The sequence below is a fragment of the Mobula hypostoma genome, chromosome X1 (genome assembly GCF_963921235.1).
Source record: "Mobula hypostoma chromosome X1, sMobHyp1.1, whole genome shotgun sequence".
Classification (NCBI taxonomy): domain Eukaryota; kingdom Metazoa; phylum Chordata; class Chondrichthyes; order Myliobatiformes; family Myliobatidae; genus Mobula; species Mobula hypostoma.
In genome coordinates this window covers 22,715,133-22,728,386 of record NC_086128.1, presented here as the reverse complement: position 1 = coordinate 22,728,386, position 13,254 = coordinate 22,715,133, and the positions used below count along the sequence as shown (strand labels likewise).

General features: G+C 42.5%; 1 protein-coding gene across 2 annotated transcripts in view; it reads left to right on the top strand.

Annotated features, from left to right (window-relative positions):
* The window catches only part of pou6f1 (POU class 6 homeobox 1), a 96,585-nt gene that overhangs the window by 43,226 nt on the left and 40,105 nt on the right, over positions 1-13,254 (top strand). For both annotated transcript variants that reach the window (XM_063037412.1, XM_063037413.1), the window contains exon 5: positions 4,015-4,234. In XM_063037412.1, coding sequence (XP_062893482.1) covers positions 4,015-4,234 — 220 coding nt within the window. The remainder of the gene's footprint in view (positions 1-4,014; positions 4,235-13,254) is intronic.

Here is a 13,254-nt window from a genome sequence, read left to right as displayed (position 1 = left end):
CTTTGTACTCTACCTTGGAGTTTGTCCTTCCAAAGTGTACCACCTCACACTTCTCTGGGTTGAACTCCATCTGCCACTTCTCAGCCCACTTCTGCATCCTATCAATGTCTCTCTGCAATCTTCGATAATCCTCTACACTATCTACAACACCACCAACCTTTGTGTCGTCTGCAAACTTGCCAACCCACCCTTCTACCCCCACATCCAGGTTGTTAATAAAAATCACGAAAAGTAGAGGTCCCAGAACAGATCCTTGTGGGACACCACTAGTCACAATCCTCCAATCTGAATGTACTCCCTCCACCACCACCCTCTGCCTTCTGCAGGCAAGCCAATTCTGAATCCACCTGGCCAAACTTCCCTAGATCATATGCCTTCTGACTTTCTGAATAAGCCTACCGTGTGGAGCCTTGTCAAATGCCTTACTAAAATCCATATACATCACATCCACTGCACTACCCTCATCTATATGCCTGGTCACCTCCTCAAAGAACTCTATCAGGCTTGTTAGACACGATCTGCCCTTCACAAAGCCATGCTGACTGTCCCTGATCAGACCATGATTCTCCAAATGCCCATAGATCCTATCTCTAAGAATCTTTTCCAACAGCTTTCCCACCACGGATGTAAGGCTCACTGGTCTATAATTACACGGACTATCCCTACTACCCTTTTTGAACAAGGGGACAACATTCGCCTCCCTCCAGTCCTCCGGTACCATTCCCGTGGACAACGAGGACATAAAGATCCTAGCCAGAGGCTCAGCAATCTTTTCCCTCACCTCGTGGAGCAGCCTGGGGAATATTCCGTCAGGCCCCGGGGACTTATCCGTCCTAATGTATTTTAACAACTCCAACACCTCCTCTCCCTTAATATCAACATGCTCCAGAACATCAACCTCACTCATATTGTCCTCACCATCATCAAGTTCCCTCTCATTGGTGAATACCGAAGAGAAGTATTCATTGAGGACCTCGCTCACTTCCACAGCCTCCAGGCACATCTTCCCACCTTTATCTCTAATTGGTCCTACCTTCACTCCTGTCATCCTTTTGTTCTTCACATAATTGTAGAATGCCTTGGGGTTTTCCTTTACCCTACTCGCCAAGGCCTTCTCATGTCCCCTTCTTGCTCTTCTCAGCCCCTTCTTAAGCTCCTTTCTTGCTTCCCTATATTCCTCAATAGACCCATCTGATCCTTGCTTCCTAAACCTCATGTATGCTGCCTTCTTCCACCTGACTAGATTTTCCACCTCACTTGTCACCCATGGTTCCTTCACCCTACCATTCTTTATCTTCGTCACCAGGACAAATTTATCCCTATTATCCTGCAAGAGATCTCTAAACATCGACCACATGTCCATAGTACATTTCCCTGCAAAAACATCATCCCAATTCACACCTGCAAATTCTAGCCTTATAGCCTCATAATTTGCCCTTCCCCAATTAGAAATTTTCCTGTCCTCTCTGATTCTATCCTTTTCCATGATAATGCTAAAGGCCAGGGAGCGGTGGTCACTGTCCCCCAGATGCTCACCCACTGAGAGATCTGTGATCTGACCCAGATCGTTACCTAATACTAGATCTAGCATGGCATTCCCCCTAGTCGGCCTGTCCACGTACTGTGACAGGAATCTGTTCTGGACACACTTAACAAACTCTGCCCCATCTAAACCCTTGGAACTAATCAGGTGCCAATCAATATTAGGGAAGTTAAAGTCACCCATGATAACAATCCTGTTATTTTTGCACCTTTCCAAAATCTGCCTCCCAATCTGCTCCTCTGTATCTTTGCTGCTACTAGGGGGCCTATAGAATACCCCTAGTAGAGTAACTGCTCCCTTCCTGTTCCTGATTTCCACCCATACTGACTCAAAAGAGGATCCTGCTACATTACCCACCCTTTCTGTAGCTGTAATAGTATTCCTGACCAGTAATGCCCCCCTCCTCCCCTTTTCCCCCCTCTCTATCCCTTTTAAAGCACTGAAATCCAGGAATATTGAGAATCCATTCCTGCCCTGGTGCCAGCCAGGTTGAGGTAAAAGATTGAGCATGATCTTATTGAAAGTTGGGGCAGGTATGTGGGAACGAATGGAATGGCCTTGCTTCTGTTTCTTATATTCCTAAGCATTCATATATGGAGCTGCTGTGCTGCTTGCATTAAACCTTGTGTTCAAGGTTTCCTGAATGAGGAAATCATATTTCTTTGGCGTTCCAATAGAATCGCAATGGTGCAAGTCCCTCTGATAGATAGGAAACAACATTTGAAATGGGTTAGAAATAATAAAGAAAATTGTTCCACAAAATGTATTCAAGCAGTGGCTTGCTTTTAATTGCTTGCATTTAAGAGATTGAAGGGCAGATATAATAAAGGTGTTTAAAGTGATAAAGTGCTTCAATAAAATATATTCAGAGAAATAATTTCCCTTGATAGGGATAATCCATAGCAAGAAGGTTCTATTTTAAATTACATTAGATCTCAACATTCAGCAGTGAAATCAAGGAGCACTTTATCATATGCCTTTTTGAAATCCTTTGTCCCTCATTTAAAATTTTGTAAATTAACTTTTCTATGCAAAATGTGAAGTGAAGCGTTGTATTACAGTGAACCATAGAATGTCAAAATACGGCTTTGCATTTATAATTGCCTGGTAAGCTCCCCATCTCACCAGAGTTGTAAAAGGGAAGCATTGTGCAAAGGTCTGGTACTGTATCAAAGAAACAGAAGAAAAATAAGTGCGAGTATCACCAGGCGATATACAGTCAGTGGTCACTTTATTCTGCACCTCACACAAAAATTGCTGGTGAACGCAGCAGGCCAGGCAGCATCTATAGGAAGAGGTACAGCTGACGTTTCAGGCCGGGACCCTTCATCAGCGTTCGCCAGCATTTTTTGTGTGTGTTGCTTGAATTTCCAGCATCTGCAGATTCTTCGTGTTTGCGTTTTTTATTCTGCACCTAATAGATTGGCCACTGAGTGCACATTTGTGGTCTTTTTGCTGCTTGCACACCACTGTTGTAACATGTGGTTGTTTGAATTACTGTCACCTTCCTGCCAGCTTGAATCAGTCTGGCCATTCTCCTCACACCTCTCTCATTAACAAGGTGTTTTTGGCCACAGAACAGCCACTCACTGGATTTTCTTTTGTTTTTCGCACCATTCTCTGTAAACTCTAGAGACTGTTGTGCATTAAATTCCCAGGAGAGCAGCAGTTTCTGTGATACTTAAACCACTGGCACCAACAATCAAAGTCACTTAGATCATATCTCTTCCCCATTCTAATATTTGGTCTGAACAACAACTGAACCTCTTGACCATGTCTGCAAGCTTTTCTGCATTGAGTTGCTGCCACATCTCTGGCTGATTAGGAAGTTGGTTTAAAGAGCAGCTGTACGGGTGTGCTTAATAAAGTGGCCTCTTGAGTGTATTTCCTTTTACCCAGCTTAGAACAAGGTGAGTAGAGTTGAAAGAGTCTGTGCTGTGGTTAAGGGTGATTGCTGACCCGGCAAGTACAAAGAGAAGGAAAGAACAAAGTTTCATATCATTGAGGATAGTGGGGAGTGGTATTGGTGGTAGAAGAGACGATACCTCCCATTTATTTTTGCTTGATGAGCTTTTGTGCAGAAGCAAGATTTTGTAAATTAGAAGGAGAGAAATTTGGAGGAAGTTAGCATGCTGTGCCCTCAGACTGCCAATCTCAATAATCTATCCAAGTTTGTAACAGTTGATTTCTTTTTTCCAGAAGCAGCAGAAGTGAACAAAGGAGCTAATTGTAATGGGACACATGGCTTCACTGCCCAACTCAGAGTGCACAGCTAGATACCTTACTTGTTAATAGGTTTGGCTAGAACACTGAATGTGGTTGAATAAGACAGAAGCAGTTTTTAAGATAAATCAAGGGAACAGCGCAGGTTTCCCCTCTCCTTTCAGTAGCATAACAATATTTAAGTTTAAAAACAATCAGAGGTGCAGTGGTTTGAAATCCACTAATCTTTGCAATGAATTTTCCTGCAGATTCTGACTTCAGAAAACCTGCCGACAGTGGTAATGGCTTCAACAGGAAGTGTCCCATTAAACCAATCTCTTCTCATTCCGCTCAACATGACAAATCCAGTAAATGCACAACAGGGTCTTGTGTTTACTATTCCCACGGCACCTCTTGCTCCTCTCCCAGGGCTCACTTCTGCCACTGGTGGAGGAGGCATTCTCAGGCTTCCTCTGCCCACCTCACAGGGTAGGTCACATCTCATTAATTTACACTGAATTCTACAAAATATGTTGTTTAAGCTCTTTTTTTAAAAGTCTTGTATGTTATACATTATTGTATGTATCAAGTGTCTGTTCCATTATGCGTAAAAATGTACATCTTAGATCATTCAAATCAACCTGCACTCACGGAGTATGAAGAGAGGTCCCCTTCACATGAGCTATGCAGCTGAGTTGTCTTGTGCCTCAGAAAAAGGAGCTTCCCTAGTATGCATTTTCTTGGCACATTTGCAAAGCCTAGAGCATCTCCAGAGAAGCCACGTTGAGCTGAAAATTCCAGTGTGTTGCACAACCGTGAGCAGTTTGTCACACACAAAATGCTGGGGGATCTCAATAGGCAGCATCTATGGAGAGGAATAAGCAGTCACCATTTTGGGCTGAGGCACTTCATCAGGACTGGATACTCTGGATTTCCAGCACCTGCAAAATCTCTCGAATTCGTGAGCAGTTTGTGTTTGCTGGATCCTGACCTGAGGTTCCACTGTAGCACTCATACCTTGGGTAGCCACAGTGTGTTACAGTGGAAGCTAGGAAGTTAGCCATCATATGCTGTATGGTAGGAGCCTGGGTTCTCTTTGACATTCGTGCAGGTTTTCAGCCAGTGGTCCAACGTCTCATTGTGCATGCTTGTCAGTGTCAATCTATATCCATCCTGTGGGAATCTCATTTGAATAGGCAATTGTTGGAAGAAGGGATTTGTAAAAGTTCTATTCCAGCATTGAGAATATTGACCTTTATTAGGGATTTCTTGCAGTTGCATTATTATGGACCTCTATAGGTAGTCCTCCATTTGGCCTTGTTACTCAAGGCAATATCTGAATACCCGGTGAATAACTGCTGTGATGACAAATGGCAGAATTGGCACTTGTAGGCTAATACCACCATAATAAGGTGCAAGCCAAAATTTTATGTTATCCCTGCTCAGGATCTAATGGCATCATTTGCTTCCAGCACTATCCAATTTTTCCATCTCCAGTAAGTTCTCCCACACATTTATGTTCTTCTCTATTTTACTCTATTTCTCTCACCCTATTCTTTCCTTTTTCTCTCTCTCCCTCTCTTGCTCTCTCTCCTCTCTCCTCTCCCCTCTCCCTCTCCCCCTCTCTTGCTCTCTCTCCTCTCCCTCTGCCTCTCCCCCTCCCCTCCCCTGCCTCTCCCCCTCCCCTCCCCCCCTCCCCCTCTCCCTCTCTCCCCCTCTCCCCCTCTCCCCCTCTCCCTCTCTCCCTCTCCCTCTCTCCCTCTCTCCCTCTCCCTCTCTCCCTCTCTCCCTCTCCCCCCTCCCCCTCTCTCCCCTCCCCCTCTCTCCCCTCTCCCCTCTCCCTCTCCCCTCTCCCTCTCCCCTCTCCCTCTCCCCTCTCCCTCCCCTCTCCCTCCCCTCTCTCTCCCTCTCTCTCCCCTCCCTCTCTCCCTCTCCCCCATCCTTTCCCCTCTCCCCTCCCCTTCTCCCCCTCCCCTTATCCTTCTCCTTCTCCCCCTTCTTCCTTCCCCCTCATTCTTTCCCTCCCCTTTCTCCACTCCCCCTCCTCCCCCCATCCTCTTCCCTTCCCCCCCGCCTCCTTTTGAGAGCCAAAGTAAGAGATTTCACAATGATTATTGACCCAGACAGTTATATTGTATTGAGCTGTGATGGAAAGCAAGGTTATAAGTATAAAGACAATTTCTCGTATCACATTTAGAGTACAGACATCCTTGTGATTTCCTGTGTTTCAAATTTTAAAAAAACTATGGAATGGCTGTTGTTTAGCCATGTTATACTTGAGCAAGTCGAGAATAAGCTCGGGCAAACACTTCAGATATAAAGAGACTAGGTTCTACAGCTAAAAGGAGAAATGTAGGAAGAATGAGATTAATGTTAGATATTAGAACATCAGTCATCTGTGGAAAGAATAAGTGTAAGTGGAACGATTATGGTGTTATTAAATATTTGTGCTTCTCAACTGTGTTGTACCAAACAAGGCACATAATTTAATGAACATAGTAACTCCTTATTCATGGTTTGATGAATTTGCTACACCATTGCCTCTTGCTGCTAATTTTTAAATTTATATCTTCATTCATTTCTGGCTTTGGCACCATGATCCTTTTTAACTCATTCGCAAAATTTGAGAGTTGTAGGCAGGATCAGCACTTAATACCTATCATAAATTGTCCTTGAACTCAGTAGCCTTGCAAGGGCAATTTAGAACAATTAACCACATTTCTGTCACATTCAGTTCAGATAAGGCAAAGACAATCGATATCCTATTTTGAAAGGCCTAGGTGAACCAGATGGAGTTTTACAATAAGCCTGTAATTTCATGGCCACTGCTATTAATGCTAACTTTTTTTCCAAATGATTTTATATTTTAGATAACCAAATTTAACTTCCAGTGGTAGAAAAACAACATCATATTTCTGGAATTTAATCATGCTGTCATAACCTTAAGGCTTCTTCAGTATATGTAGTATCAATTTCACAATGTAATTTTTTGGACATTGTGCCCCTGTTTCAAAGATCAGACCTCCAGTCATTAAACAGATGTGCTGACTGCTCTCTATAGTAACTGTAATGAATGTGGGAACACAATTTCGAAGTTAAAAGTAAATTGATTATCAAAGTACATATATGTCACCATATACAACCCTGAGATTCATTTTCTTGTGGGCATACTCAATAAATCCAATAACCAAAGTAGAATCAATGAGAGACCATGCCAACAGGGTGGACAACCAGTGTGCAAAAGGCAACAAACTGTGCAAATACAAAAAAATGAAAGAATAATAATAGTAAATAAATATTGAGAACATGAAATGAAGAGTCCTTGAAAGTGAGTCCATAGGTTGTGGGAACATTTCAGTGATGGGGCAAGTGAAGTTGAGTGAAATTATTCCCTTTGGTTCAAGAGCCTGATAGTTGAGGGGTAATAACTGTTCCTGAATTTGGTGGTGTGAGTCCTAAGGCTCCTGTACCTTCTTCCTGATGGCAGCAGTGAGAAGCAACCATGACCTGACTAGGGGTGGGGGGCCCTTGATGACAGATGCTGCTTTCCTGCAACAATACTCTGTGTAGATGTTCTCAATGGTGAGGAGAGCTTTACCAGTGATGGGCTGGGCCATATCCATTACTTTTTGTAGAATTTTCCATTCAAGGGCATTGGTGCTTCTGTACCAGGCTGCGGTGCAGTCAATATACTCTTCAGCGCACATCTATAGAAGTTAGTCAAAAGTTTAAATGTCATGACAAATCTTTGCAAACTCCTAAGGAAGTAAAGGTGCCGCTATGCTTTCTTTGTAATTGCACTTACATGCTGGGCCCAGGATAAATCCTCTGAAATGATAACACAGGGGAGTTTAAAGTTGTTGACCCTCTCCACCTCTGATTCCCCAGATGAGGTCTGGCTCATGGAGCTCCACTTTCCTCCTCCTGAAGTCAATAAGTAGCTCCTTGGTCTTGCTGACATTGAGTGAGAGGTTGTTGTTATAGAACCACTCAGCCAGATTTTCAATCTCCCTCCTATCTGCTGAATTGTCACTACATTTGATTCCGCCAACAACAATGGTGTCATAGGCAAATCTCAATATGGCTTTGGAGCTGTACATAGCCTCACAGTTGTAAGTAAAAGGCGAGTAGAGCAGGGGGCTAACACACAGCTTCTTGGTGCACCTGTGCTGATGATAATTGTGGAGGAGATGCTGTTGCCAATCGGAACTGACTGGGGTCTGCAAGTGAGGAAATTGATATTCCAGTTGCACAAAGAGGTGTCGAAATCTAGGTCTTGAAGCTTATTGGTAACACTGAGCAACAAAGATTTTGCTTCCTGAATACTTTTGGGTATATCTTATGGATTTTGGGCTGCTGATTATGAAAATCACCATGAAATTTCCCTATCATGCACCATTTTTTAAATCACTGATATTTGTTATTTCAATTCATAATTTAAGAATTAAACTGTTGCCCACAATGTAAGCTGAAAAGTTTTTCAATCTTGACCAGGCATGTTAGGGCACGCTTAGGCAGGGCAGATGCTGTACGGCAGGACAGGTTTTAGAAAGGCTATAAATTTCAGTGAAGGATTTCAATAATTGAGACAGGTGTTTCCCAAAATAACTGATGCCAAGATTAAGGAAGACATTTTTGTTGGTCCATAAATCAAATAGGTCTTCAATGACAGGCAATTTGAAGAACTTCTCGTGTGACCAGAGAAGGTCGCATGGAAGGCATTCAAGGATGTTGTTGAAAATTTTCTTGGCAACTACTGAGCACCAAACTACATGCAGCTAGTTGATAACATGCTTCAAGCATGCAAAACCATGAAGTGCAACATGTCACTAAAGATTCATTTTCTACATTCCCATTTAGACTTCTTCCCTGCAAATCTTTGTGTTGTCAGTGATAAGCATGGTGAAAGTTTTCACCAAGACATTGCGGTCATGGAGAATCAGTATCAGGGCAACTGGAATCCATCAATGCTGGCTGATTATTGTTGGACACTTAAGCAAGAGGCCTCAGACACTGAGTACAAATGAAAATCATCAACAAAACATTTTTAGCTTAGTTGAACTATTGCAAAGTGTCAGCACTGTTATGCAATTAAATGCATTATATTCAATAAAAATTAATTTCTTGTTTCTCCAAATTCCTATGTGATACACGTAGTCTGAAATTATATTTGTGTTCAGCTTCAAGCAGTCTATCATAAACAAAAAAAAATCTGAGGAAGCAACACTTTCAAAAAAAATTTATTGTGCAGTGTTACTTTTGCGGGGATGATAGTATTGAATGCCGAGTTCTGGTCAATGAAGAGCATCCTGATGTATGCACCTTCACTGTCCAAATGTTCCAGGGTTGAGTGAAGAGCCAATGCAATGGCATCTGCTGTTAACCTGTTGTGATGGTAGGCAAATTGGAGCAGATCCAAGTTGCTTCTCAGGCAGGAGTTGATATGTTTTATCACCAAACTCTCAAAACACTTCATCACTGTGGATGTAAGTACTATTGGGTAGTAATCATTGAGGCAGATTACCACATTCTTCTTAGGCACCAGTATAATTGAAGCCTGCTTGAAGCAGGTAGTTACCTCAGACTGCTGAAGTGAGAGATCAAAGATATCAATGAACACTCCAGCCAGTTGATCGGCACAAGTTTTTAATACTCGCCCAGGTAGACTATCTGAGCGGATGCTTTCGTGGGTTCACCCTCCTGAAGGATGCTCGCACATTGGCCTCAAGAGACTGAAATCACGGGATCATTGGGAGCTGTGGGAGTTTGTGTTGGTTCCTCTATGTTTTGATGGTAAAAGCAAGCATTGAAGACATTGAGCTCATGTGGAAGCGAAGCCCTGTTGTCACCAATGTCACTTGATTTTACTCTAGAAGAGGCAGTTGTCATGTGAACAAAGTCACCAGAGAGATGTACTGGTAGATATGCTTCCTTATTGGACAAAATGAGATAAGGCAGGGATCATATAGAGACTCTTCAGAGGAAAAAGGCCTGCTTGACCCAACACTACATGACATTTTATATGCTAAAGGTCAAAAGACAATTCAGGACAATTCCATATTGACAATGCTTCCTTTGAACTACACACCACCCTCACACCTCTCTCTTTGCACCCATACTACAGACACCCAAATGTCACCCAAATAATGAATTTTAATCAGCATTGTCTGGTCTTCCAATTAACTGTGGTTCACGGTTCTTAGGGACCCATTGTTCAGAGCTGCACTTTAGATTTAATCCACAGTTCATATTCGAATCTGAAGGCTGGTGACTGAAGTCAGTTGCTGAAGTTATTTGCTATATGTGCTAACCCCAAAAAATGTTCTAACAATAGCATTCAAATCCTGCCACAACTGTCGAGCATCTGTCATTGATTCAAGTTTGGTCTGGAATTGCCACTTCACCTGTGAGATGGCTTTCCGGAGTTCATACCTGGACCTCTTGTAACTTTCTTGGTTGCCAGACTTGAATGTCTCTGATCTGGCCCTCAGCTGATTGTAGATCTCATGGTTCACCCAGGGCTTTTGGTTGGGAAGAATCTGAATGATTTTGTGCGGACACTCTCGTCTATAACTGTTTTTCTTGTTTCTGTTTTTTGTTTGTGCTCAGTAGTTCAGGTAAATCTATTTGCATAATGTACAACAATTTGATTTGCCCAATTTAAAAATACTTAGATTAAAAGCAAGAGATGAAAATGACTTGGTCTCTGCTTTGACTTTCCCTTCAAACCTAGAGCCCAACTACATGGCACTTGTGTCTCAGAACAATAGCTGACAGCCAGGTAATGGCATATGTGAAATAAACTAGTTATTAAATTTAGTTTTTAGTGACCTGAAAACCTAGTTGGTTCAAATTGTTTGAAATTTTTTTTGTATTTAAGTATAAGATTTAGTATGATTGTGTGGTGCACACTTCCTCCTCATTCTTTCCTCACTTCCTTCTCACTATCCCTTCACTGACTTCTCACTGCCTCAACACTGTTCCACTCAGTACTGTTCTGCTACATACTCACTGCTGCTTTGCTATGTCCTCAGTGTGGTACATCCTTCTGCTGCAACACTTATCACACTGATTTGCTCCTTTCCGCTAGTTTTCTAGAATCTAAAGTACTACAACACAGGAACAGGCCCTTTGGCCCATGATGTCTGTGCCAAATGCAATGCAGAATTAAGTTAAATCTGTTCTGCCTGCACATGATCCATACCCCTCCATTTCCTCCATATTCATGATCTAATAGCCTCTTAAACACCACTATTGTTTCTAATTCCACCACCACTCCTGGCAGCCTGTTTCAGGCATCCACCACTCAGTAGAAAAAAAAGAAAAATTTTCCCACACAATTCCTCATGTTCTTTGGTACTTGACATTCTTACCCTGGGAAAAATTATGTCCACTCCATCTCTGTCTCTCATGATTTTATAAACTTCTGTCAAGTCACCCCTCAGCCTCCGATGCTCCAGAGAAAATAATCTAAATTTGTCCAGACTCTCCCTGTAGCATATACCCTCTAATTCAGGCAGCATCCCAGTAAATCTCTTTTGTACCCTTTCCAAAGCTTCCACATCCTTCATGTAGTGGGCAACCAGAATTGCACACAATACTCCAAGTGCAGCCCAACCAATATTTTATACAACTGCAAAGTGACTTCCTTACTCTTAGACTCAATGCCCAAACCAGTGAAGGCAACTATGCCTTCTTTACCACCCTATCTACTTGCATGGTCATGTTCAGTGAGCTATTGACTTGGACCCGAACATTCCTCTGTTCATCAAATCTGTTGAAGGTCTTGCCATTAACTGCATATTTTACCCTTTGACCTCTCTACTTGCTGCCCATTACACTACTGGCTCTGTCTGTCCTTGGCCACTCAGATGTAGAAGGATTCTTCATTGCCGTTTCTGTAACAATTTTGTTTTGCCAGTCAGGGTTGTTGGCCCTGAGCCAAATCCTCGAACCTGGAGGACTAGTGGACCACTCTTAGTCTGGCCTTTACCCTTTGACCTGTTTGGCATGGTTCACCCTACCAAGGACCAAATTATAAAACCCTGACTTCAGTCAACATAGCTCTCTAGGTCATTAAGGCATGCAAGCCTCCAAACCATGGCAAGGTTATGGTCCTCTTGGAGGTTGACCTCTATGGTTATACAGTAACAGACCCATCCCACCTGTACGATACCAGTGTTACACGTTAACAGACGTATATGGTTATACAGTGACAGACCTGACATTAAAAGTACTGTGCTGCAGTTTTAAACAGTGACAGTTAGTTATGGTATTTCATTATTGCCAGGTTTGCTCTCATTCTTTATAGCAGAGTATATATTTCCTAAAGTTTCTTAATAACCTTTTAAATTATTTCCTACGATTCCATATTTTGACTCGCTGTTAGACTCCTCCGACACCTCTCTGACACAGGCAGCAGCAGGGTCTGCACCAAGTCCAGTTCCTTCAGTTTCTCCACTAATGAGCAACTCACTGATGGGGTAGACCTGCAGTACTTTAAGTTCTTAATGTCCATCAGGCTCTTGAGATTGTAAAAAAATACATTTAAAAAAGAAAATAACACCCTTGGTTGACCCCATAGAAGCTTCTGCAATTGAACTGGACGTTATGCCCAATGCCGGAGGGGGAGGGGGGGAGAAAGAGATGGAGAGGAGCTTTGATTATATTGGTAGCTCTTCTGTGGCAGTAAGAAGTGTGGACAGAACCAATGGAGGGGAGGCTGGTTTCTGTGATGTGCTGATCTGTGTCCACAACTCTGTACTTTCTTGCAGTCATGGACAGAGCATCGTGACTTGGTATGGATACTGTCTCTGATACATCTATGAAAATTAGTGAGGGTTAAAGGGGGCATGGCAAATTTCTTTAACTTCCTGAGGTAGTAGAGGTGTTGGTGTGCTTTCTTGACTGTGGTGATAATGTGGTTGGGTCAAGACAGGCTGATGGAGATGTGCACTCCTAGGAACCCGAAACTCTCAAATCTCTCAACCTCAAGACCATTGTAAAATATCAGTTCTCTTTTTTTAACCTCATTCAAGTTTTTGCGTTTTAAAATCTCCCATCAATATATTTGTATAGCTGTGAAATTTAGCTCTATCTTGCCCTTTTATGCATAATAGGTTCCAATCATTTCATTTTTACGTGTGAGGTATGCATTGTAATTCACATTAGCAAGTTTGGAGGGGTGGGTGGCAGATTTTGAAGTCTGTCTTCTCGTAAATTTAATTTGATACTAACATGGACCAATGGGGAATCAATGATGCAGGTAATGCTTTGTGCTCAAATCGATTGTTGAGCAAGAGGAAAACTTTCTGCTCTGGACTATTTAAAAGGATGAGCAATAATTTGCTCCCCAGAAACTTCGCCACAGTATCTGGTCCTGCGAGAAAGAAAAGACTATCTGACCTTACACTTCAGTTAAACCATTTTTCCCAGACACAGGGGTCTTGGTGACTACTTCTGTAATTGACAAGACATATCTCAACAACCTACCATCGATACCAGTGTTG